The following is a 22548-nucleotide window of genomic DNA, read 5'->3' on the forward strand; positions in this document are numbered from 1 at the left end:
GATAGTCTTAGTTAGAATCAGTCTCCCTGCTAGATTTAGTGTTCTATTTGTCCATTTGCTAATCTTATCTTTTAGCTTATTAAGAACAAGCTCCCAGATATCCTTGTGAAGCGGTTTGTCAGTGAGGGGAACTCCCAGGTACTTCGCAGGCAGTGACTCCCTTTGAAAGCCCAAAATTCTGGAAATATTTCTTTGTATTGAAATATTAGTATTGAAAAAGAAAATCTTTGATTTAGTAAGACTTACCTCTGTGCCTACTGCCTTAGCAAACTCACTCAGAATCTGTTTGAATGCTTTGGCTTCCTTGACAGTGGGTGTGCCTTGAAGCATAGTATCATCCACAAATTGTTGATGTGTCACTGTGTCCCCACCTTGAGTAAGTCTCAAACCTTGAATTGTCCCTTCCTCCTTAGTAGCTTTAATTGCTCTTCCTAACCCTTCCATCATTAGAATGAAAAGGAAAGGAGAAAGAGGATCGCCTTGCCTAAGTCCTCTTGAGGGCTTGAAGGTTTTGGAGGGAGAGCCATTGAGAATAATTGAACAGCTGGCGGTGGTAACTAGCGCCATAACCCATTTAATCCAATTGTAATCAAAGCCATAGGCTTTTAATATTGCTCTTATGTACGACCAGCTAAGTTTGTCATAGGCCTTTGCTATGTCTAGCTGAATTATCATTCCTGCCTGTTTATTGGTAATGAGTGAATGAACCATTTCATGTGCTTGAATTATGTTATCTAGAATTTGTCTTCCCTCCATATAGCTCATTTGCTCCTCTGACACTAGAGTTGGAAGGAGTGGTTTGAGACGATTGGAAATTACTTTGGATATAATGTTGTATACCACATTGCATAATGCTATAGGCCTAAATCTATTTGGAGAGGTGGCCTTTTCCTGTTTGGGGATTACGGCTATGAAAGATTCGTTGAGTGCCTTTAAGACTATCTTAAATCGTTGAGAGTCTTCCACTACATCCAAGATGTCCAGTTTCACTATCCTCCAACAAGCTTTGAAAAAGTCCACATTGAAGCCATCTGGGCCTGGTGCTTTCCCATTGTGCATCTCTTTAACGACTTCCTCAATTTCTTCCTCTATTACTGGTCTGTTGAGATTGTAATTATCTTCTCTACTAACCAATTTAGGAATGTATTGAGTAAATCTTTTCGTAAACTGGTTTCTGTCTTCCAAGGTTTCCTCAACAATTTTCTGAAAATGTTGGACTAGGACCTTCTCCATCTCTTCATGAGTGTTTCTTTCTATTCCATGTTGATTTGTAAGTTTCACAATTCTATTGTTGTTTTTGTGAGCTATGGTGGATCTGTGAAAGAATTTTGTGTTTCTCTCCCCTTATTTAATCCATTGTACTCTGGATTTTTGTCTCCAAAATATTTCCTCTTGAAGACATCTGTTGTCCCACTCCGGTTGGAGTGACTCTGCCATCTCTTTCCTTTCATTTGTGTAGCCTTCTGTGATGAGAATCTGGTTTATTTCCTTTAGTTTCTTTTCCACATCTCCTTTAGCTTTGAAGATGTTACCAAATTCCTTTTTATTCCACTCTTTGAGTCTGCCTTTGATGTGTTTGAGCCTGCAGTGTAGAAGGAACATCTTTGTACCCTGAAGGTGTAGTTCTTCCTTCCACCATTTTTCAATGTTTGTGAGGAAGTCTGAATGTGTGAGCCAAGCATTCTCAAACCTGAAGGGGGTGTTCCTTGGTTTACCAAAAAGAGAAGCCTCCAATTGGATAGGCCAGTGATCTGAACCTCCAAAAGGTAGTATGAGCGTAGTAATGCTGCTTCCCCTGAGAAGAAGTTCCTCTGAAACAATAAATTTGTCCAATTTTGAGGCTACTTGGGTAGGGCCCCCTATTTTGTTATTCCAAGTGAAAATTCCATTGCTTGTTTCCATATCAACCAATTTCATATTGGTGATGAAGTTCTGGAAGGCGACTGAATCTCTACCAAGTGTTCTAGTTCCTCCTTTCTTCTCCATGAGTGATTTTGTCATGTTAAAATCACCTCCAAGAATCCAGGGTAGAGCTGGGTATCTCTTCTTCATATCCTCCAGTGTTGTGAGGAGTCGAAGTTTGTCCTCCATTGGCTGCGGACCATAGACATTAGTGATCATGTAACATTGTTTGTCACCCACTGGTTGGAAAATGAGAGAAAGGTGATGTCTGGATGCCTCCGCATCAATCACACCAAATTTATGTGGATCCCATAGAGTGAGAATGCCACCAGAAGATTTATTTGCCTTAACTTCAAGGTATTCATATCTATTTAACCATTTGCTATGTTTTTCACGGATCCTCTCCACTGAGAATTTTGTTTCCTGTATGAATACTATGTCAGGTTTTTCCTCTCTGATCCTGTTACCTAGATTCCTCTGTTTTCTTCTACTCCCTAGTCCTCTAATATTCCAGGTTGTGATTTTCATTGAGGTGGGGTTTTAAAGGAGTAATTGGAAAGGTCTTTCATCCTTTCTGAGTCAATCATGAGTTTTCCACACTCCAGTAGTAGTTCTTTCTGTCTTTTTCTTCCCCTCCTCTTGCTTGGATTTTTGGTTAGTTTTCCTGTTATTAATCCTATTGAGGAAGTCCCTTTATTTTCCTGGTTATCATGTCCTCTTTTGACTCCTGCAGCTGTTTGCTGTGACTTGTTAAGGAATATCTGTTGGACCTTGTCCACATCCTCCTGAGGGATGGAGTTTATTCCCAGGCTTCCTCCTTATTCTAGAAATTTTTCTAGCTCTAGGTTCTCCCTTTCCAGGATCTCCTGTAAGTCTTGGTCCTCTGTACCACTTTCACTTTGAGTTATTTCCTGGTCTTTTTATATTTCCATGGTACTCAAAGGGTCCGTCGTGTGTTCATTCTATTCCCGCGTGAATTCCATGTTGGTCTCTTTTCCTTTCCCCCTTGTCGTCTGACTCTCTGTCCTCTCTTTATCACCTCCATCTACTTCTTTTTCTCCTAAGATCTCAAAACTATTGTGACTTTTTGTTTTGTTATCATTCATAATAGGGTTCTTTTGTTTCTTCCTTCCCACTCCTTTTCCTTTTCCTCCTACTTTGGTGAAACCTGTCTGATCTTTGCCTTTGTTGGTGTTTATATTTTCCTCCCTTCTATTAAGAGGACAATGTCTAGATAGGTGCCCATGCTCATGATATTTGTGACATCTGAACGAGATGTGTTCATAGTCAACTGTTTGAACCCATTCCTCATCATAGACTTCTAGAATGACCTCATCTGGAAGGGCTCCTGATAGGTCCATCTCCACACATGTACGGGCATAGGAGGTATATTTTCCCCATAGAGTTGCCTTTGAAATTTTTAAGAAATGACCTAATTTATTTCCTATAGCATTTAAAGACTCTGGCATCCAGTAATTTAAGGGTGAGGAGTATAGTCTAATCCATACCGGTACCAAAGTGAAGTTTTCTCGTTCTGGCATGAAGTTCATCGTCCATGGCCTCATATAGAGACCAGCAGCTACAAAGAAGTAAGGTCCTCCTTCAAAAATCCTATCTCTGTCTTCCATGTTCATGAACACCACTGTAAAAAAACCTTTGGATCTAAGATGTATATTTAACTCCCCCTTTGGTTTCCAGTTGTATTTTATCCAGGTGTACAATGCTTTCTCTGACGGCCAGATTCCCATAAATTTGCATATGATGGCATAGTTTTCCATGTGATCCCTGTGCACTTGCAGAGCTGGATCATTCAGAATAACCCGAGGTTTAGATATGGTCTTGGGTTTACAGGGCCCCATCTTGGCTCTGTTCTCTGTTCCCTGACCTCTGTCTTCCGCTATCTCCTCTTGACAGTCTTCTTCATGGGCCCCTTGATCTGCATGGGTTTTGCTGCCTTCCGCCTTCTGAGTTTCAGTGTTTTTTGTCTTCACCTCCAAGGGTTGTGGAGGTTTGTTCTTATTCCCTCCTCTTCCTCTGTTTGTAACCATATTACTGTAGGAGGGAGTGGAGATCCCTCCTCCCTGTGCCTCCATGGTTCTTGTTACCCTCTGTCACTCTCTTAGTTAAACCCTAGAACCCTCTGCAGAACCAGAGATCGCCTTTCGGAGCATTAATCACCAAATCCCCCCCGATGGTGAGGGGAAAAAGGTGAGCGGGCTTGGCCCAGGCAAGTCACTCCTCGCAATTAGTCAACGCCCTCGCTCAGGTTTGAGCACAAGTCCTCACCGTCTTTACGAGTCCGACTTTACCAACCAGCCGCCTCCGCCGACATTTTCTCATTATCTTTAATTTAAATTAAAGAAATAATTTTTAATATTTAAAATATATTTAAAATTTTAATTTAAGAGATTTTATCTAGCTATATTATGTTTAATATTTTCATCTCATATAGTCTTTTCTTTGATTTTATTTTGTTTCTTTTTTCAAGAAATTTGAATCATTTTTAATATTTTTTAATAATTAATTTAAACTTTTCTTAATAGCTAATTTCTTCCTCATTCTATTGATTCTCATCACTCCATTGGTTCACATCATCTCAAAATTTTATATTTCATAATGGGGTAGAGTGTTCCCTTGAGTACAACCACATTAAAAATATTAATGTGGTTGATATAGCCTAAGGCTTCATAAATATAACCAAAAAAATTATTGCAAGAGGTAGAATACCTTACTAATGCACACATTTACCTGATTAACTATGTATAAAAAGGTTATGAGTCAAATTTAACTTGAGAAAAAAAGGAATTATAAATTAGGAACTTATTAGAATTGGGATAATCTCAAACCCCTAGGAGGTGGGTGGGTGGCAATCACTAATCTAATTTTTTTAATTTATTAAAAGTAATAGACCATTTTGCTAAATAAAATTTTCTTATATGTAAATGAATGTTATCAATAATAATGAGGAACATGTTAGAATTGGAATAATCTCAAATCTCTAGGAAATTGGTGGGGAGAGCGAGTGGCATGAATATATTTTTTTAAATTTATTAAAAGTCAATGCAACCTAACAAACTCTTTAATACACTACAACCATTGATAAGCATTAAGACTAAGCATATGCTGAGCATATTTCCTTGAGAATAAATTTAGGCCTTGAATTAAAAATAAAAATAAAATAAAATCAAGAGATCCTCATCCACCTTAAGTTGAAATAAGAATCATTTGGAAATTATGATGAGATAAATATTTTTGAAGCTTATCAACATTTATTAACCATTTAACTTTCATAACTACACTAATTGAGAACCTTGACATTTTTTATGTTGGTTTTTTTAACCGAGCCTCTGCGAGTAGTGAGTGTGGGTGTGGAACTTCCTATTGTCCTTGACCTTCCATTTCTTCTGGTTAGGGGGGTCTTACACCAACGTTAGAGCATAAGTGTTGACTCTATGGGGGTGATGTGATGTGCGTTTGTTGGTTCTATGGGAGGTGATGAGATGTGCATCTTCGCTGGTTATGGAGGAGATTTTGATTGTTGGATACTCGAAGGTTGTTACTGATTGCGAAAAGGGCCAATCCTCACTTGAGGTGCCATCATTAATTCATTGGTTGGAGAAAATTAAATGCATGATGGTTTCTTTTCATTTTATCTCCTTTCACAACATTTTCCGTGAGAAAAATGATATGGCGAACTTACTCTCCACACGAGGGGCTTCTGTCATGCGTAGAAAGATTTGGTTTGATTACCTTGTCAATGGTTCCATATTCAATTCTGGGGCATTCCCCCTCTAGGGTTGGCTCTATTTTGGTTTTTGGCTCGTGCCCCTTTGGTTTGGTCGTGTTCGCTACATAATATAGATCTTCGACTTTGATGCAAGAAGTCATTTTGTCATTTTTTTGTACATTTTTTCCTTTTTTTGACTTCATATTGATCTGGTTTATGCTACTCTTGAAGAGGCTTTGACCCTTGACAAAGAGCAAGGTTGTTTCCCTCTGCAATATCTATGACATAGTCTCTTTTATAGTTTTTGTGGACAATTGGGGCTAATGGTTTTATATAGAACTGGAAAATGTAATTATCTTTCATTTATCAATGAAAAATGAAATATTTCCCTCCCCTTCTTGCATTTGAAACAACATTCTCGTGTACAGTAAGATGTGAAATGATATGGTAGGAAGAAGAAGTTGGGAAATGCAATACCAGCATTTTGTCCATTATAACTCCGTCTCTCTCATTCATGCATCTATCGCAAGCCATACTTCCCTACGCTTCCTGGCCATGCCTTCCCCCCTCAAGCATCATAACTATGCTTGGTCATTCTTCCCTATGCTTGTTGGCCAAAGTGTCAAGCATCATAACTATAGTGGGCCATTCCTTCCCTTGCTCATATTATCCCGTCCTCAGTGTAGGAATTAGTCACAGATACTTACCTAACTATAATTAAATGTGATTGTTATTATCTCGTGCTTAGTGTAAGAATTAGTGACAAATACCACTTAAAATTCTTCTTTTCTAAAATAAAAAATTTACATTATTTAATCTATACAATCTAAAATACTCTACAAATTTTCGAATTCCTTTACATTTTTCAAAATAATTTTTAAATATTATTTTATATTTAATAACTCTTTAAGACATTGACACCTATAACATTGAGAGTTAACTCAATTGTTCAATTCTCTTTAATAACCTTGTTGAAAATTAACTCAATTGTTCAATTCTCCTTAATAACCTTTAATAACCTTGCTTGAATTACTTTAACTAAAAAAATGTGGTGTGGTCCCTTGCGGTCAACCTAAACTCTTTAACACACATTTTATTTATCCGGCATTGTAATTGCAACATCTTACCAAACCGGTGAAGTGATCAATTATGCGTAACCAATCTTCTCCGTACTCTTAGAAAAACAAGAGTCATAGCGCAAAAAGGCTGACAGCTTGTGTCTGATTATTTTATGGGCACTTATCGTTATAACTTCGTTACAATAATTCAACAGGGTACTTGTGAGTATTTTCCGATACGGAGGGAAATAAATTAACTATCTACCACTCAAGTTTTGACATCTGGAGTTTTTATAATAAAAGATATGGGTTTTATACACTTACGCTTATGACTACGCGCTTATATATTTTAACTACTTAAACTTTGAAGTCATATAAAAACATAGAGGATGGGATCTATTTACCTATAATGAAATATTAACTAATTATAATTTAGTGGGTTTTAGAGAGATAGTGATAGAATATTGTTTTGTTAAAATATTTTTCATTGAAATATTAACTAATTATAATTTAGTGGGTTTTAGAGAGATAGTGATAGAATATTGTTTTGTTAAAATATTTTTCATTAAAACACTTTTTAATATAAAGTCACAGATTTAATTTTTGATCTCAAAATGTTATATTAAAAATTGAACCTCAAAATATTATATTAAAAATAATAAATATGTTATCTTGCTAACCTTAAAAAAATATATAAACCAGTTTACTCTAAATTAAAAAATAATATTATATTTAAAATTCTTACTTCATACGTGGAATCAGAGATAATCGATTAATTAAAATATTTTAAATTAAAAAATAAATAATTTCCTTTCATTGGGACCAGGGGTTAAATTTGACGCTCGTATGCCCGTTTTTTAAGTTTTTATATGTTAAATACGATTGGTTTCCAAATCTGCACGTCATTGCTAACTGGCTAATAATATTTGAAAAAGTCATATTGACGGGTATATTGAAAATTAACAAGTATTAGCTAATAATATTTGAAAAAGTCATATTGATGGGTATATTGAAAATTAACAAGTTTTAATTATATATATATATATATATATATATATATATATATATACACACACCAGATCATCAGAAGGGACGGGTCACTACACGTGACAGTAAAGACAGTTATATCGTTCCTGCCTTGTGGGCAATACCGGGCTCCCATGGGGTTTCAGTTTGAAATTTCTGTTTTACAAACGGTTATTGCTCAGCTGTGCCTCATGGCTATCGCGAAATTCCAGAAGCCAGAGTTGACACAATCACTGGAAACGAAAAGGTTTTCGGGATCGAAGACTTTCCCCGCACGCAAGTTCTCCACGCCGCGGTTTACTTGAAATCCCACCGAACCTAGACAAATACCGACGAATTTGGGGGTGTGGCTGGTAAAGATGGCTGGATTGAGCATATATAAATTAAGCGAGAGGGTCGATGCCCATAACAAACGAGGGATCAGTAATCAAGGAAATACTAATCAAGAACTATGGCTAAGTATAATTCAGAGAATGGGCTGGGTGTGGGTTACAGCGTGGAGGATGGAATTGACCAAGTGGAGATCGATCCGAGGTTGCCTCTGCTGCAGGATGCTGATCTCAGAGACAAGGTCGTTCTTCTCAGGGTCGATCACAACGTTGTGAAGAAAGGCAAGTATACAGTTCTTTCATTTTTTCATTACCCCAAATGTTTATCAAATCCCCTTCTTTTTGAATTCTCAGGGTCGTTTTCCAGTGCAATTTTATATCAGAGAGTAGAGACACATAAACACAGAACTCACAACTTGCTTCCATTCATCGATTAAACAACTATTTATACAGGATGAAGAAACTTCTGGAGATCGATTGGGGCAGTGGCTTCTTTAGGAAGCTTCTCCCTTTTCAACGAATTCCAGAACCTGCATTAAAATCATTTGTTGAATTCTAGGTGCTGTAATAAAGATGGTAGTTGGAATTAGTTCTAGTTCCTTCCAACACTCCCCCTTAATTCCAACTATATAACAAACATCTAATATGCTTGCTGGTCTAAGTCTCAGCTAGGCTTACAACATAATTTGGATTTTCTACAATGCACAACTTATTTTTACACATTTCAAATTTAGCCTTTCCAAGAGGCTTGGTGAATATGTCTGCCACATTTTCATTTGTATTACAATATGATAAGTCAATTTCTTTTGATTGCAATTTTTCTCTTACAAAATGATGTTGTGTGTCAATGTATTTTGTCCTTGCATGATATATAGGATTGTTTTCCAATTTGATGGTGCTTTGATTGTCACATCTAATTACTGTAGGTGCTTGTTGTGTTTCTCCAACATCTTCAAGTATCCTCCTAAGCCATATTGCTTCACAGGTAGCACTGCATAATGCTTTATATTCAGCTTTAGTGGATGACAATGAAACAGTTGGTTGTTTCTTACTGCTCCATGATATTGGTCCTGAACCAATATTGAACACGTATTCAGTAGTAGATTTCCTATCATCTAGATTTCCAACCCAGTCAGAATCAGAATAACCTGCCAATTCAACATCAAATTCATCAGTATACATAATACCAAAATTAAGTGTTCCTTTCAGATATCGAAGGAGTTTCTTTGCTGCTTTCCAATGGCTTTCACAAGGCTTAGCCATGAACTGACTAAGTATGCTGACAAAATATGCTATATCTGGCCTGGTAGTGGTGAGATAGTTCAGACTTCCCACCAGTTGACAGTTCATAGTTCCATTCACCTCTTTGGTTCCATCATCACTGCACAATTTGACATTCTGTTCTAAAGGAGTAGATGTTGCTTTGCATTTAATCATATTGAATCTTTTAAGGATTTCCCTTGTATATTTGCTTTGTGTGATTAGTGTCTTACCAGATTCCCTCCAAACTTAAAGACCTAAACAATAATGCAATTCTCCAAGATCCTTCATCTCAAATACATGTGACAATTGATTTTTAATTTCTTCAATCAACTTGCATGCATTTCCTATTATGATAAGATCATCAACATATACGGATATTAAAGCAACATTCTTGCCTTCATCTTCCTTGATGTATAAGTTAGGATCATTTTTGCTTCTCATAAAACCTTTCTCGTAAAAGAAAGAATCAATTTTCACATACCATGATATTGGTGCTTGTTTCAAGCCATATAAAGCTTTCTTTAACCTACAAACCAGATGCTCCTGTCCCTATTTTACAAACCCTTCAGGCTGTACTAAATAAACTTCTTCTTTTAACTCACCATTCAAAAATGCAGATTTGACATCTAACTGATGCATTTTCCAATTATAGTTTGTAGCTAATGCAATCATGATTCTAATTGTGTTCATCTTAGCTACAGGTGCAAAAGTATCTTCATAATCAATTCCCTCCTTTTGTGAATATCCTTTTGCAACCAATTTAGCTTTATGTTTATCAATACTTCCATCAGCATTAAATTTAGATTTATAAAGCCATTTGCATCCTATGGGAACTTTGTTTTTAGGCTATTCTGTTAATTCCCATGTGTCATTCTTCATTATAGAGTTATATTATTCATTCATTGCATTTCTCCATTCTTCATATTCTTTAGCTTCCTAATAGCTTGAAGGTTCTACAACATTCATAACATGAGACATTAATGCATAATCTTTATACCTTACAGGTACCTGACTTTGACGTGATGACCTTCTTGGAGTTTTACTACTTTCATCTTTCTTTCGGCTTTGCAGAGTCTCTTCTCCTCTCTTTGGAGTGTCATGACTGCTTGATGCTATTTGCTCTTGAACTTGTACCTGTTCCTGTGCTTGTTCCTGTTCTTGTTCATCACTTGTATCTATTTTGACATAATCATCAATATCATGCCATACACTAGTATTATTTATTTTATCACCTTCATTTGCATTCTCATGAAACACCACATCCCTACTTGCAAGCAGTCTATGAGTACTGGGATCAAACAACTTGTATGCTTTTTGATTATCACAATAACCAATAAATATGCACTTAATTGACTTTGCATCAAGTTTTCTTCTTTCATCTTTTGGAATATGAGCAAATGCCTTGCAACCAAAAACTCTTAAATGACTCACTTTTGGTTTGTACCCATAAAATGCTTCAAAAGGTGTTTTAAGCTCTAAACTTTTGGTTGGACTCCTATTTTTCAAATAAACAACAGTATTAATGGCTTCAGCCCAAAAACATTAGAGATATTTTTACCTTGAAGCATACTACGTGCACATTCAACTAGTGTTCTGTTTTTCCTCTCAGCAACTCCATTTTGCTGAGGTGTATGTGGCACTGTAAATTGTTGCAGAATCCCATTGCTTTTACAATATTGATTAAATTCTCTTGATTTGAATTCTCCCCCTTGATTAGATCTCAAAATTTTGATGTAATTACCAGTTTGTTTTTCTACCATACTCTTAAATTCTTTAAAATACTCAAAAACATCACTCTTCTTTCTTATGAAATAAACCCATGTATACCTAGATCTATCATCCACAAAAATAAGAAAATACCATGCTCCACCAATAGATCTAGTTTGCATAGGTCCACATACATCACTATGAATTAATTCAAGTGTTTCCCTTTGCCTTTTTTCTTTATGTATAGGAAATTCCTCCCTATGTTGCTTGCCAAGTACACATGCTTCACATTCAAGATGATCATTCTTCAAGACAGGAAGACCTTCAACCATTGTGTTCTTTTGAAGTAGCATTAAATCTTTGTGATTTAGATGTCCATACTTTTGATGCCATAAATCTATTGTTGATATTGTTGTAGATGCCAATGCTTGATGACTTTTCTTGGTCACATCCAACTTATACAAGCCTCCAACTCTGGTTCCTGTGGCAATTAATTTGTACTTATCTTGAATGTCTTTCACTACACATTGTGATTTAACAAATTCCACCTTCAAATCTTGGTCAGTAATAGTAGAAACAGAAATTAAATTCTTTTTTATATCAGGAACATACATCACATTATGGATCTGTTTCTCTTGTCCATTAGGCAAATTCACACCTATTACTCCATAACCTTGAACTTTAAGTGATTTGTTATCTCCTAGGCAAACATTTGTTCCATCAATGATCCAGGTGGATATTGGTGGCCACCTGCCAAGTCCACCTGGACCCCCACCATTGTCTTTCTCAGCATTTTCAGTTTCCTTAATTGTAGCACAACTTACTATTTTTAGCAGTTTTTCGGGTCCTGAACTTCCGGAGTCGTTTTGAGGCCCTAAACGACGTTTTTTGGGGAATCTGTGGGCAACACGAGTCCATGGAATGGACTGTGTTGCCCGTTCCAACAATGATAGTGCTCGGATAGATCTTTCTAATGAGCTATTGTACGCGTCAAATGGAGATCATATGCCAAAGTTACGACCCCGGGAAGTTGATGTACCAACTTACCCCCAAACGGGGCCCACAGTTTGGCGTTTCATCTCCTAGGGTTAGGTTTTGGAATGTTAAGGGTTTTTCCATTGTTTCTCAACAATAAATAGGCCTTCGAGCCTCATTGTAACACAGTTCAGAGGCATGTAGCCATCACATCTCTTCTCAGAGATAAGCTACCATCACCCTAGCTAGTTTATTTCCATTTCTGTTTGTAAGCATATTTCAGTATTTTCCATTAATGAAATGAAGTATTATTTCCGCTGCATCTTTGTGTATATGGTTATCTCTGTAATTTGTTGCGTTCCTGTTTAAATCCGGATCAGTGGTATCAGAGCGGTCTGCTTTTCCTCTGTTTTTCTTTGCATGTCCCCAACAAGGTCGGGATATAAGGAGTTAGGGCTTGAACTGGTTGAACCTTTGCAAGACCAGCCTCGCAAATCCCGACGGCCTCCCATGGCGGACGAGAAGAAAGATGAGGGGGCAGGAGATCCCATCAAAATCTTGCTCGAAGAAGCGCTCGAGCGACAACGGAACGCGATGATGGACAGCTTTGCGCAGATCCTTCAGCGGCTACCCAAAAGCGGCGCATCAGCTTCCAGCAGCTCCTCTGGAAACGCCACACCCTTTAAGGTACAAGCTAATTTTGAAATCCCCATATTCGAGGGTTAGATAGACGCCGATGCCGTAGATAAATGGTTAAATCTACTAGAGGGTTATTTTTCTGTTCATGAATTTTCGAGTCGGGAAAAGATTGTTTTTGCTCTTCTCAAAGCAGCCCCCCACGTCAAGGACTGGTGGGAAACCTACTGCGAGCAGAAGGATGAAAGTACTGGCTCACTATTTTCAGCCGCACCCACCTGGGATTCGTTCCGGGATGCCATCAAGGAGCAGTACTACCCTGTCGGAAGCTATGAGGATGAATACATAAAGTGGACCACGCTGCGGCAGGGAAGGGACCAAGATGTGCCGGAGTTCACCAATCTTTTCCATACCCTTCGCACAAAGTTGGGTATCAAGGATTCGGAGCAACATTTGATACTCAAATACCGTGGCTGCCTGCACAAGTACATCCAGGAAGAAATACAGTTCCTAAACATCCCCTCGCTCGGCGCAGCATACCGGTATGCCGTCAAGGTCGAGCAGAAGTTTAAACAAAAGAAGCGAGACTTTGGATCTGCGAATCCAAAGCAGGGGAAAGGTTCCCCTAAACCACAGAACAAAGGACAAAGCCAAGGCGGGACAGCCCAAGACAACCAGCCGAAGCTGCAAGCAAAGAGCAACGCCGCGAAGCCGAGAAAGGACACTGGAAAATGGTGCGAGTTCCATAAGAGCTCCACTCACAACACAAGTGAGTGTCGGGCCAAGCAGTCACTGGTGGCTGAGCTAAAGGTTTCAGAATCAGATGCATGTTCCGACTCTGAGTCAGAACCCGATAAGGGGTATGAAAAAGGGAAGCAGATCATTGATGCGGATCCCAGCGCCACTGTTGCTACCGCAAAGATCCAGAAAAATGAACCCGAAGATCCAGAGGAGGAGGAGCGTCTCTTCCACTCCCAGATGTGGGTAAACGGCTCCCCGATACAGTTCATTGTTGATAGCGGGAGTCAAAAGAACCTCATTTCGGCAGAGGTCGTGAAGCGGTTGGGCTTACCGACCACAGCACATCCACAACCATACACCATTGGGTGGCTTCACCAAGGGCGAGATCTTCGCGTGAGCCAGCAGTGTCGCCTTCCATACAACATCAAGCCCTTCACGGATGAGGTATTGTGTGACATTGCTCCCCTTGAAGTTTGTGATGTATTACTAGGACAACCATACTTGTGGAAGCGACATGCTGTGTATGAATCAAGGCCCCGTGCTGTTATTATTACATTGGGAAATAAGTTGTTCAGGATACCAGAGGTAGCACCACCTGCCGCCATCTCTTTGATTACTGCAAAACAATGCAGTAAGATCATTTCCAAAACCAGGAAATTTGTTTTCCTGATGATACGCCCTCAAGGGAAGAAGAAGACAGTGGCCGCGGCCTCCAAACGGGGTCCCTCTGCACAGCAGCTATAGATGGACAAGATTGTGGAGGAGTACGAAGACATCTTCACCTCCCCGGCAGGGGTTCCTCTGCACTGTCAAGTCAAGCACTCCATCGATCTGACCCCAGGTGCGCCGCTACCCAATGGACCAATTTATCGGCGCTCCGTTCTGGAGAACAATGAAATCAAGAGGCAGATTCAGGAGCTCCTGCAGAAAGGTCACATCCGTCCGAGTTCTTCGCCCTGTGGGACCTCGATAGTGTTGGTACAGAAGAAGGATGGGACGTGGAGACTCTGTATTGACTATCGGGCGCTGAACAAGATCACTGTCCGTAATAGGTACCCGATCCCGCGGATTGATGACCTCCTAGACCAACTAAAGGGGGCGAAATATTTCAGCAAGATCGATCTGAAGTCAGGATATCACCAGGTACCAATTGAACCCTCAGATATGTGGAAGACTGCCTTCAAATCCAAGGAGGGCCTCTTCGAATGGTTGGTCATGCCTTTCGGATTGACGAATGCTCTTGCAACCTTTATGAGGCTAATGGATGACATCTTGCGGCCATTCACCAACTCCTTTGTAGTAGTATACTTGGATGACATTCTGATCTTCAGCCAGAGTTGGGAAGAGCACCTCCACCACATCCGACAGGTTCTCCAAACACTGCGGCAACACAAGCTATGTGCCAATTTGGAGAAATGCACTTTTGGCATGACCGAGGTTCAGTATCTGGGATACATCATTGATGAACAGGGGGTGCATGTCGATCCAGCCAAGGTCCAAGTCATTCGGGATTGGCCCTCTCCAACCACTCTAACAGAGCTCCGCAGCTTTCTAGGTCTTGCCAACTTCTACCGCAGGTTTGTGTTGGGATTTTCTCATATTTCTTGGCCCTTGAGTCAAGTCACCAAGGGCGGGGCGAAAGCAAAATTCTTTTGGTCTGAATCTCAACAGAAGGCATTCAGGGAGTTGAAGGATCGCCTCTGCACGGCACCAGTGCTCGCGTTACCAGATTTACAACAACCATTTGAGGTCGAGACAGATGCCTCTGACTATGCTATTGGGGCAGTCCTTACTCAACATGGACATCCAGTGGCATATCACAGTGAAACACTTTCAGACACAGTCCGGAAGTACCCCACTTATGATAAAGAGATGTATTCCATTGTACAGGCCTGCCGACAATGGAAGCATTACATTTTGGGGAAGGAAACGGTCATCCACACAGACCACCGACCTCTGCAGTTCATACAGACCCAAGGGAAATTGCAGAATGATCGCCATCAGAAGTGGTCTACATACCTGCAACAGTTTCACTTGAATATCAAGTATAAAAAGGGCAGCACCAATAATGTTGCAGATTGCCTCAGTCGACCACCGATCATGGCGCTAACCACCGTGCTCAACTCTTGCAGGCACGAGACTTCTGATTGGCCACTTCTCTACAAAAGCGACCCAGAATTCGGCCACACATACCAGACACTCTTGGAGGGTCGGCAGGTTGCAGATTTTCACCTCCAAGATGCCCTATTATGCCACCTCGGTCACCTTTGTGTTCCTTCAAGCGAGCGTGCCAAGATGATTTGGGAAGCACACTACAGTCGGGCTGCTGGGCATTTCGGGGTCGAGAAAACAGTGGCAGTACTGCAAAACTATTTCTATTGGTCGAATCTTCGACAGGATGTTGGGAAGTACATCCGATCATGTACTGCCTGTGCCATTGCCAAACCGACCATTAAGAAGCAAGGCCTCTATACCTCGTTGCCTACCCCTAGTCGACCTTGGGAATCCATCTCCATGGATTACATGTCAGGCCTTCCTTCCACTAAGCATGGAAATGACTGTGTTTTTGTGGTCGTCCACAGGTTCTCAAAGATGGCCATTATGATGGCCTGCAAGAAGAATATCACAGCAGAAGCCACTGCTAAACTCTTCTTTGAACGAGTGTGGGTGCACTTTGGGATCCCACAGTCTATCATCTCAGATCGGGACAGTCGGTTTCTCAGCACCTTTTGGTCCAGTCTCTGGTCAATGCTGGACACCAAACTCACGAAGTCCACAGCCTTCCATCCTCAAACTGATGGCCAGACAGAGGTTGTCAATAGGATGATTGTGCACATTCTGCGCATGTATAACTCAAAGCATCCACGCACATGGGACGAGAGCCTCCCCTACGTTCAGCACAGCTACAACCGAGCTCTTCACAGCTCCACTGGCCATAGCCCTTTTCAGGTGGGTTTGGGATTCCAGCCACTATGCCCCATTGATGTGGCCATGCCACTTGCAGCTACTCACATGAATTCAGCTCATGTCCAGTCCGAAACAGATAAGGCCACCAGCTTCATTGAGCGCATCCAACATATTCGCCAGCAGGTCCATGACATTCTTGAGAAATCAAATGCCAAGTACAAGCAGCGACATGATCAACATCGGGTGCCACACAAGTTTCAGGTGGGCGACAAAGTCTGGTTGCATTTGCAAAAGGAACGCCTTACTGGAGCCTATCGGAAATTGAGACCACTCCGATATGGTCCTTACACCATTACTAAGGCTATGGGAGACAATGCATTTGAGCTCAGCATTCCCCCATTCCTTGGCCTGCACCCAGTATTCAATGTGGACCGCCTTCGGCCATACTTTCCACCATTGCTAGACACATCCGACATTGCAGAACAGCTCAAACCCACAGAATTAAATCCAGATTGCATGGAACAAGCTGCAACTGATCGGATCATGGACACACAAATCAAGAACACTCGCCAACAGAATATCCAACTGTATCGAGTTGTCAAAGCGGGCCAACTCCTTCAGCAGGGCAAGTGGCTCACCAGGGAACAAGTTCAGCAGAAGTTTCCTCATCTCATGGAGGAGCTCAACGCAATGGGGACCATTGCTTCCTAAGGGGGGAGGAATGATCCAGGTGGATATTGGTGGCCACCTGCCAAGTCCACCTGGACCCCCACCATTATCTTTCTCAGCATTTTCAGTTTCCTTAATTGTAGCACAACTTACTATTTTTAGCAGTTTTTCGGGTCCTGAATTTCCGGAGCCGTTTTGAGGCCCTAAACGACGTTTTTTGGGGAATCTGGGGGAAACACGAGTCCATAGAATGGACTGGTGTTGCCCATTCCAACAATGATAGTGCTCGGATAGATCTTTCTAATGAGCTATTGTACGCGTCAAACGGAGATCATATGCCAAAGTTACGACCCCGGGAAGTTGATGTACCAACTTACCCCCAAACGGGGCCCACAGTTTGGCGTTTCATCTCCTAGGGTTAGGTTTTGGAATGTTAAGGGTTTTTCCATTGTTTCTCAACCATAAATAGGCCTTCAAGCCTCATTGTAACACAGTTCAGAGGCATGTAGCCATCACATCTCTTCTCAGAGATAAGCTACCATCGCCCTAGCTAGTTTATTTCCATTTCTGTTTGTAAGCATATTTCAGTATTTTCCATTAATGAAATGAAGTATTATTTCCGCTGCATCTTTGTGTATATGGTTATCTCTGTAATTTGTTGCGTTCCTGTTTAAATCCGGATCAATCAATGTTTTCATGATATTCATCAAACCACTCCTTATTACAAGACATATGGAGTGATGCACCAGAATCAATGAACCAAGCATTCTTATCAGCATTTTCCACAGACAATGCAGCATCAGAAACAAACAATTTAAGATTTTTAAATCCATCACTGATTGAGGTATCTTTGTCCACAAAATTTTCATTATGCCTTCTGTTTCTTTGCCTAGACTCATTATATTTCCTTTTATAACAATATTTAGAATGATGCCCAGGTTTGCCACAATAATAACAATCATCATTTCTTTTATGGATTGGAAATTTACACTGTGTCATACCTTTTTGTTTTGCTTGAAACTTGCCTCCTTTGTTCTTGTCCCATGGCTTGCCTCTGTATGGATATTTGCTCTTAGCCACCAATGCCAAATCCGAACTGTTAGAGCCCAAATTAAAGCTCTTCATCCTCTCCTCCTCTTGTAGAAGAATTCCTGTCAATTCATCAAATGTAGGGGGTTTCTCTCTAGCTGCAAGGCTTGAAACAAAAATTTGATAATCTTGCACTAAGCCATTTAATGTGATGGTGACTAAGTCAGTACTAGACACCTTTTCACCAATATCTCCTAACTTATCACTTAAATATTTGACACGAGATATGAAATTGCTTATATTTTCATTTGCTTCCATTTTTAGAGATAAAATCTTAGTCTTCAAAAACAAGATCCAGTTTGTATTTGTTCTTTCATACAAACCCTTCAACGTATCCCATGTTTCTTTTGATGTCTTGCAATCTCTGATGTGAGGAATAATGTTGTCCCTTACGGACATACACATCAACACCTTTGCTTTTGTCTCCCTTCTCTCCCAACCTGGAATAGAACCTGCAACAGTGGGTTTGGGCTCATCCCTACTCACAATGGACCACAAATTATTTCCTTCTAAAATAGTCATTAACTTGAATTTCCAATTCACATAATTTTCTCCATCAAGTTTGGTGGATTCATTCATATAAGTATCAAGCAACAAATTTTCCATGATGAAAAAAACTTTCTCCAATCACCAAAATGCCAACAAATCTAAATCCAAATGCACCAAATTTCACTAAATCTCAGAAAACTTTCATCACACATTAAATACCTTATCACTCCATTAAAAATAAGCACCCCCTTTTTTAAATTTAGTCTCAACACTTGAAATAAAGCAAATCTTTTAAAACTTCTCCAACAAAATCTTTTAACTCAAATCACTTTCACTTTTTTTTTTCAAATAGCAGAAAAACACTTCAATAACTTTAACCAAAGTTTTACAAATTTAACCAGACTGTCTAATAATAATCCAAAACTTCGCCACTACAGCTCTTGCAATTCATTAATTCTTGAATCTTTAAACCGTGCATTCCAGAAATCCTCAATCCTTCAACAAATTACACCGAAATTTAGCCAAAACTTACTTTCCAATGATGCCGTTTACCATGATTATGAGATGTTCAGGATATGCCTTCGCGACGCCGGATTGTGCCTCCCGACGTTCGACTTCGGCCACGCACGACTAGCATGCAGGTTGACCACGACTCTGGCACGCAGAGGCAAATTTCCCTCGCGTAGCCCTCCAAGCAAGCGACAGCTCTACGGGGCTCTGGACAGGGGCGCGCCTTCCTTCTCACAGTTTACAAAGCACAGCGTCAAACAAACTCAACACTCAACACAGCTCACAGCCCCTTTGCTCGACTCCTCTGCAACACACAACGATATTTCACTCACTCTGATCACTCACCTCAAACACACGGAGCGTGGGAATATTACACACACCACCGAGCCTCACACAGCTCTCGACCTCACACCTGCTCTGATACCATATCAGAGAGCAGAGACACATAAACACAGAACTCACAACTTGCTTCCATTCATCGATTAAACAGGTATTTATACAGGATGAAGAAACTTCTGGAGATCGATTGGGGCGGTGGCTTCTTCAGGAAGCTTGCCCCTTTTCAACGAATTCCAGAACCTGCATTAAAATCATTTGTTGAATTCTGGGTGCTGTAATAAAGATGGTAGTTGGAATTAGTTCTAGTTCCTTCCAAAATTTTAGGGCATTTTGCTTCATCTGGAATTTATTCGAATAATCTGAACTATCATGTTAACACTATTATTATAGTTATAAAACTTGCTACCATTTTTTATGAGAATATGACTGAGGACTGGTTTTTTTTCTCGAACTGTCTTGCTGAATAGTGTCTTCCTCCTTTGCTACCAATTCATCCACTCCAAAAGGATTCTTCAGAGGTAACAGGGGGAACTGAATACCTTATCACCTTGAGAACCTCGCCTCATATTTAGCATTGTAATTCTGCCCTAGAGCATCCATACTTTCTCTTCCACGTTCTCTTATCTCTAATTGTTATTTTCCATGTTAATCTTCACTGCATCTGTTTGATTTTGATGTTCCCTACCTGCATACTTGAGCCAATTATTTTCCCTTGAAATGCTTGTCTTTCCTTTGAACTTCTTTTCTCTAGCCCCCCAATTTCCTTACTTAAAGAGAAAGGTAGTCCTGGACTTCAGCATAATTCCTTTGTACAAGTTGGCATTTTTACATATGGCACATCTTTCAGTGTGACCATGAGAGCTGGCCATCTTTAATCTAGGCTACATCTGTTTATATCTTGATGTTCCCTACCTGCATACTTGAGCCAATTATTTTCCTTTGTAATGCTTGTCTGTGTAATGCTTTTCTCTAGCCCTCCTGTTTCCTCACTTAAAGAGAGAGGCAGTCCCAGGCTTCAGCACTAATATATGTTTTTCCTTGTATTATATATCATGACTCATTTATGAAATGTACATCAAAATTTGTAAAACAACATTGAAAATTTGTAAAATTTGTGAAACTACATTAGAAAATTGTTTTAAAACTTTTTAGTTCCCGGAATTTTTAGGTTTCCAGGTTCCATTTATACTGTAAACGGTTATTTCAGGGTTTCATAGCAGCATTTTTTTAAAATTTTTGAATCACTTCTAGCCTCAGATCTTGAATATTTAAATTAAAATTAATGGCCATTGGTAGTAGTCTGCCTGACAGTTTTGTGATGCCAGTTCTATTGTTGATTTGTTAACCTAAAAGAGTGCGGGTTCTTTGTATTGATCTACTGTTTTGAGTATGTTCTAAGGTGTTATCATTGGATTCTGTTTCATTAGAAGGTGTCTCAAAGGTTTTTAATGGTGGTGGGTGCAGGTAAAATACTAGATCAATACAGAATTGATGTCACTTTACCAACTATGTACAACATAGTCGAGCGAGGTGGAAGGTGGGCTCAACTGTTTACCTTCTAGACCTATTTTACACCCCTTAATCCTGTGTTTAGTTCAGCTTATTGTGCATAGGTAGTAGTGATGAGCTCATTTGAACTGAAACTGGAATGTGCAGGCCCATTATCATGACTCACATTGGACGCCCATATGATAAGAAGACAAAAACTATCTCTACTCTCCAGGATGAATCCGTGGATGCTGTTGTTGCGTATTTGCAAAGGAAGCTCCACATCAAATTTGTAGTTCCCCGCTTCAATACAACGGAGAAAAATGGAATTCTGGATATTGACACCTCCATCAACTGGCTGATCCATGACCTTAAGAGTCGGAAGATTGGTGGAATCTACCTGCCAAATACTCGGTGGTTTGCAGTGAGTTCTTTAGCATGATTCCTGTGTTTTTTGCTTCTCCCGGCTTAATTTCCTTTGTCCAATATGTAGTAAATTACTAAATTCAGGGTCGTAGTATTCTGGACTAGTCATTTATTGAAAATGAATTTATGTTACTAGCACAGGCCTAACCAAACGAATGTCTGATATGTAACTTGATGTTACAAAGCTAAAGGTTGCTTGTTTGGTTTCTAACATTTGAGGTGGAGTTCCAAGTATTTGAACCCATTTGGGTGAACTTGAGATATCTTCTTCCAGTGTCAAGTTGCATATCAGAGCCTGATTTAGTTGAATCTGTGCTAGTGTCCGTTTTCAATTCAACTAATTTATGTCTAGATTCAATGTACTGTTATGCATGCAGGAGCACACAAAGAGTTCACAGATCACCCCACCTTCGTCCAGGCAGCGAATGTACCTGGCTTATCTGGGTGCAATGAACTCTTTGGTGATCTGAACTTGATCATGTCTGGTCACAGGAAGACAAATTCTTTAGAAGTTTGGGACTTGTGATCTAGGACCCAAAGCCTTTATGAACAGAGACCTGAGACCTCAATTACTTATATTGAGTTGACATCTAGGTTTTATTTACCCTTGAATGAAAAATAATGGGGCTGGTAGCAGTGACCAGTTATCTAGACTCAATGATTGAATATAATCATCTCTTTATAATTTATAAGCATCTTCCAGAAAATAAATTAAGAATGGGAAATTCTTTATTCTGAGCCATTATATGAAATATGGTGATGAAGACAGGAGAAAAGCTCTAAAGAATTGTCATTCAGGTTCATGCTCTATATTTCAACAACCTGGAAAAATCACAGAAAAGTGTCATCAACACGTCTCAAATGAAAGTGTAGCAATGACACTTAAGTTAATTGGTACAACAAAGCATGGAAATTTTGTAACAATTATAAATACAATTTGCAAAAATTAGATGAAACTTGTACAAATAAATATTAAAAGTCATGTGATGGGCAATTTAAAAGTAAAACCGTCATAAAAAAATTCTCTAACGGGTAAGGGCACCCGTCAAATTTAACCCCGGATTGGGACCAGCATGGAATTAATTCATGGGAATCCCATCAATTATGAATAACAATTTCACCCACCACAAACTACAATTTCAGAATATGATCCAGTATTTGTGTACCCATATATCCATTTCTGATTACCGCTGAGGGAAAATAAAATCACCAAGTTCAGGCACTCCACATGCAAATCACGTCTATAAGCTAATAATTAACGCTCATC

The 22548-nt window shown here is 39.6% G+C and overlaps 1 protein-coding gene across 1 annotated transcript; it reads left to right on the forward strand.

Annotated features, from left to right (window-relative positions):
* Window positions 1-7801: 7801 nt before the first annotated feature.
* Window positions 7802-22068, forward strand: LOC149175500 (uncharacterized). Its single transcript, XM_089422855.1, has 3 exons — window positions 7802-8324; window positions 20832-20904; window positions 21024-22068. Exons 1-3 carry the CDS (start codon window positions 8165-8167, stop codon window positions 21295-21297), a joined length of 507 nt encoding a protein of 168 aa, XP_089278981.1. The 5' UTR covers window positions 7802-8164; the 3' UTR covers window positions 21298-22068.
* The last annotated feature ends 480 nt before the right edge of the window (window positions 22069-22548 follow it).

This window comes from Pinus tabuliformis, chromosome 4_1, assembly GCF_031772625.1.
Source record: "Pinus tabuliformis cultivar Carrire ecotype Pingquan chromosome 4_1, CPIR1, whole genome shotgun sequence".
NCBI lineage: Eukaryota > Viridiplantae > Streptophyta > Pinopsida > Pinales > Pinaceae > Pinus > Pinus tabuliformis.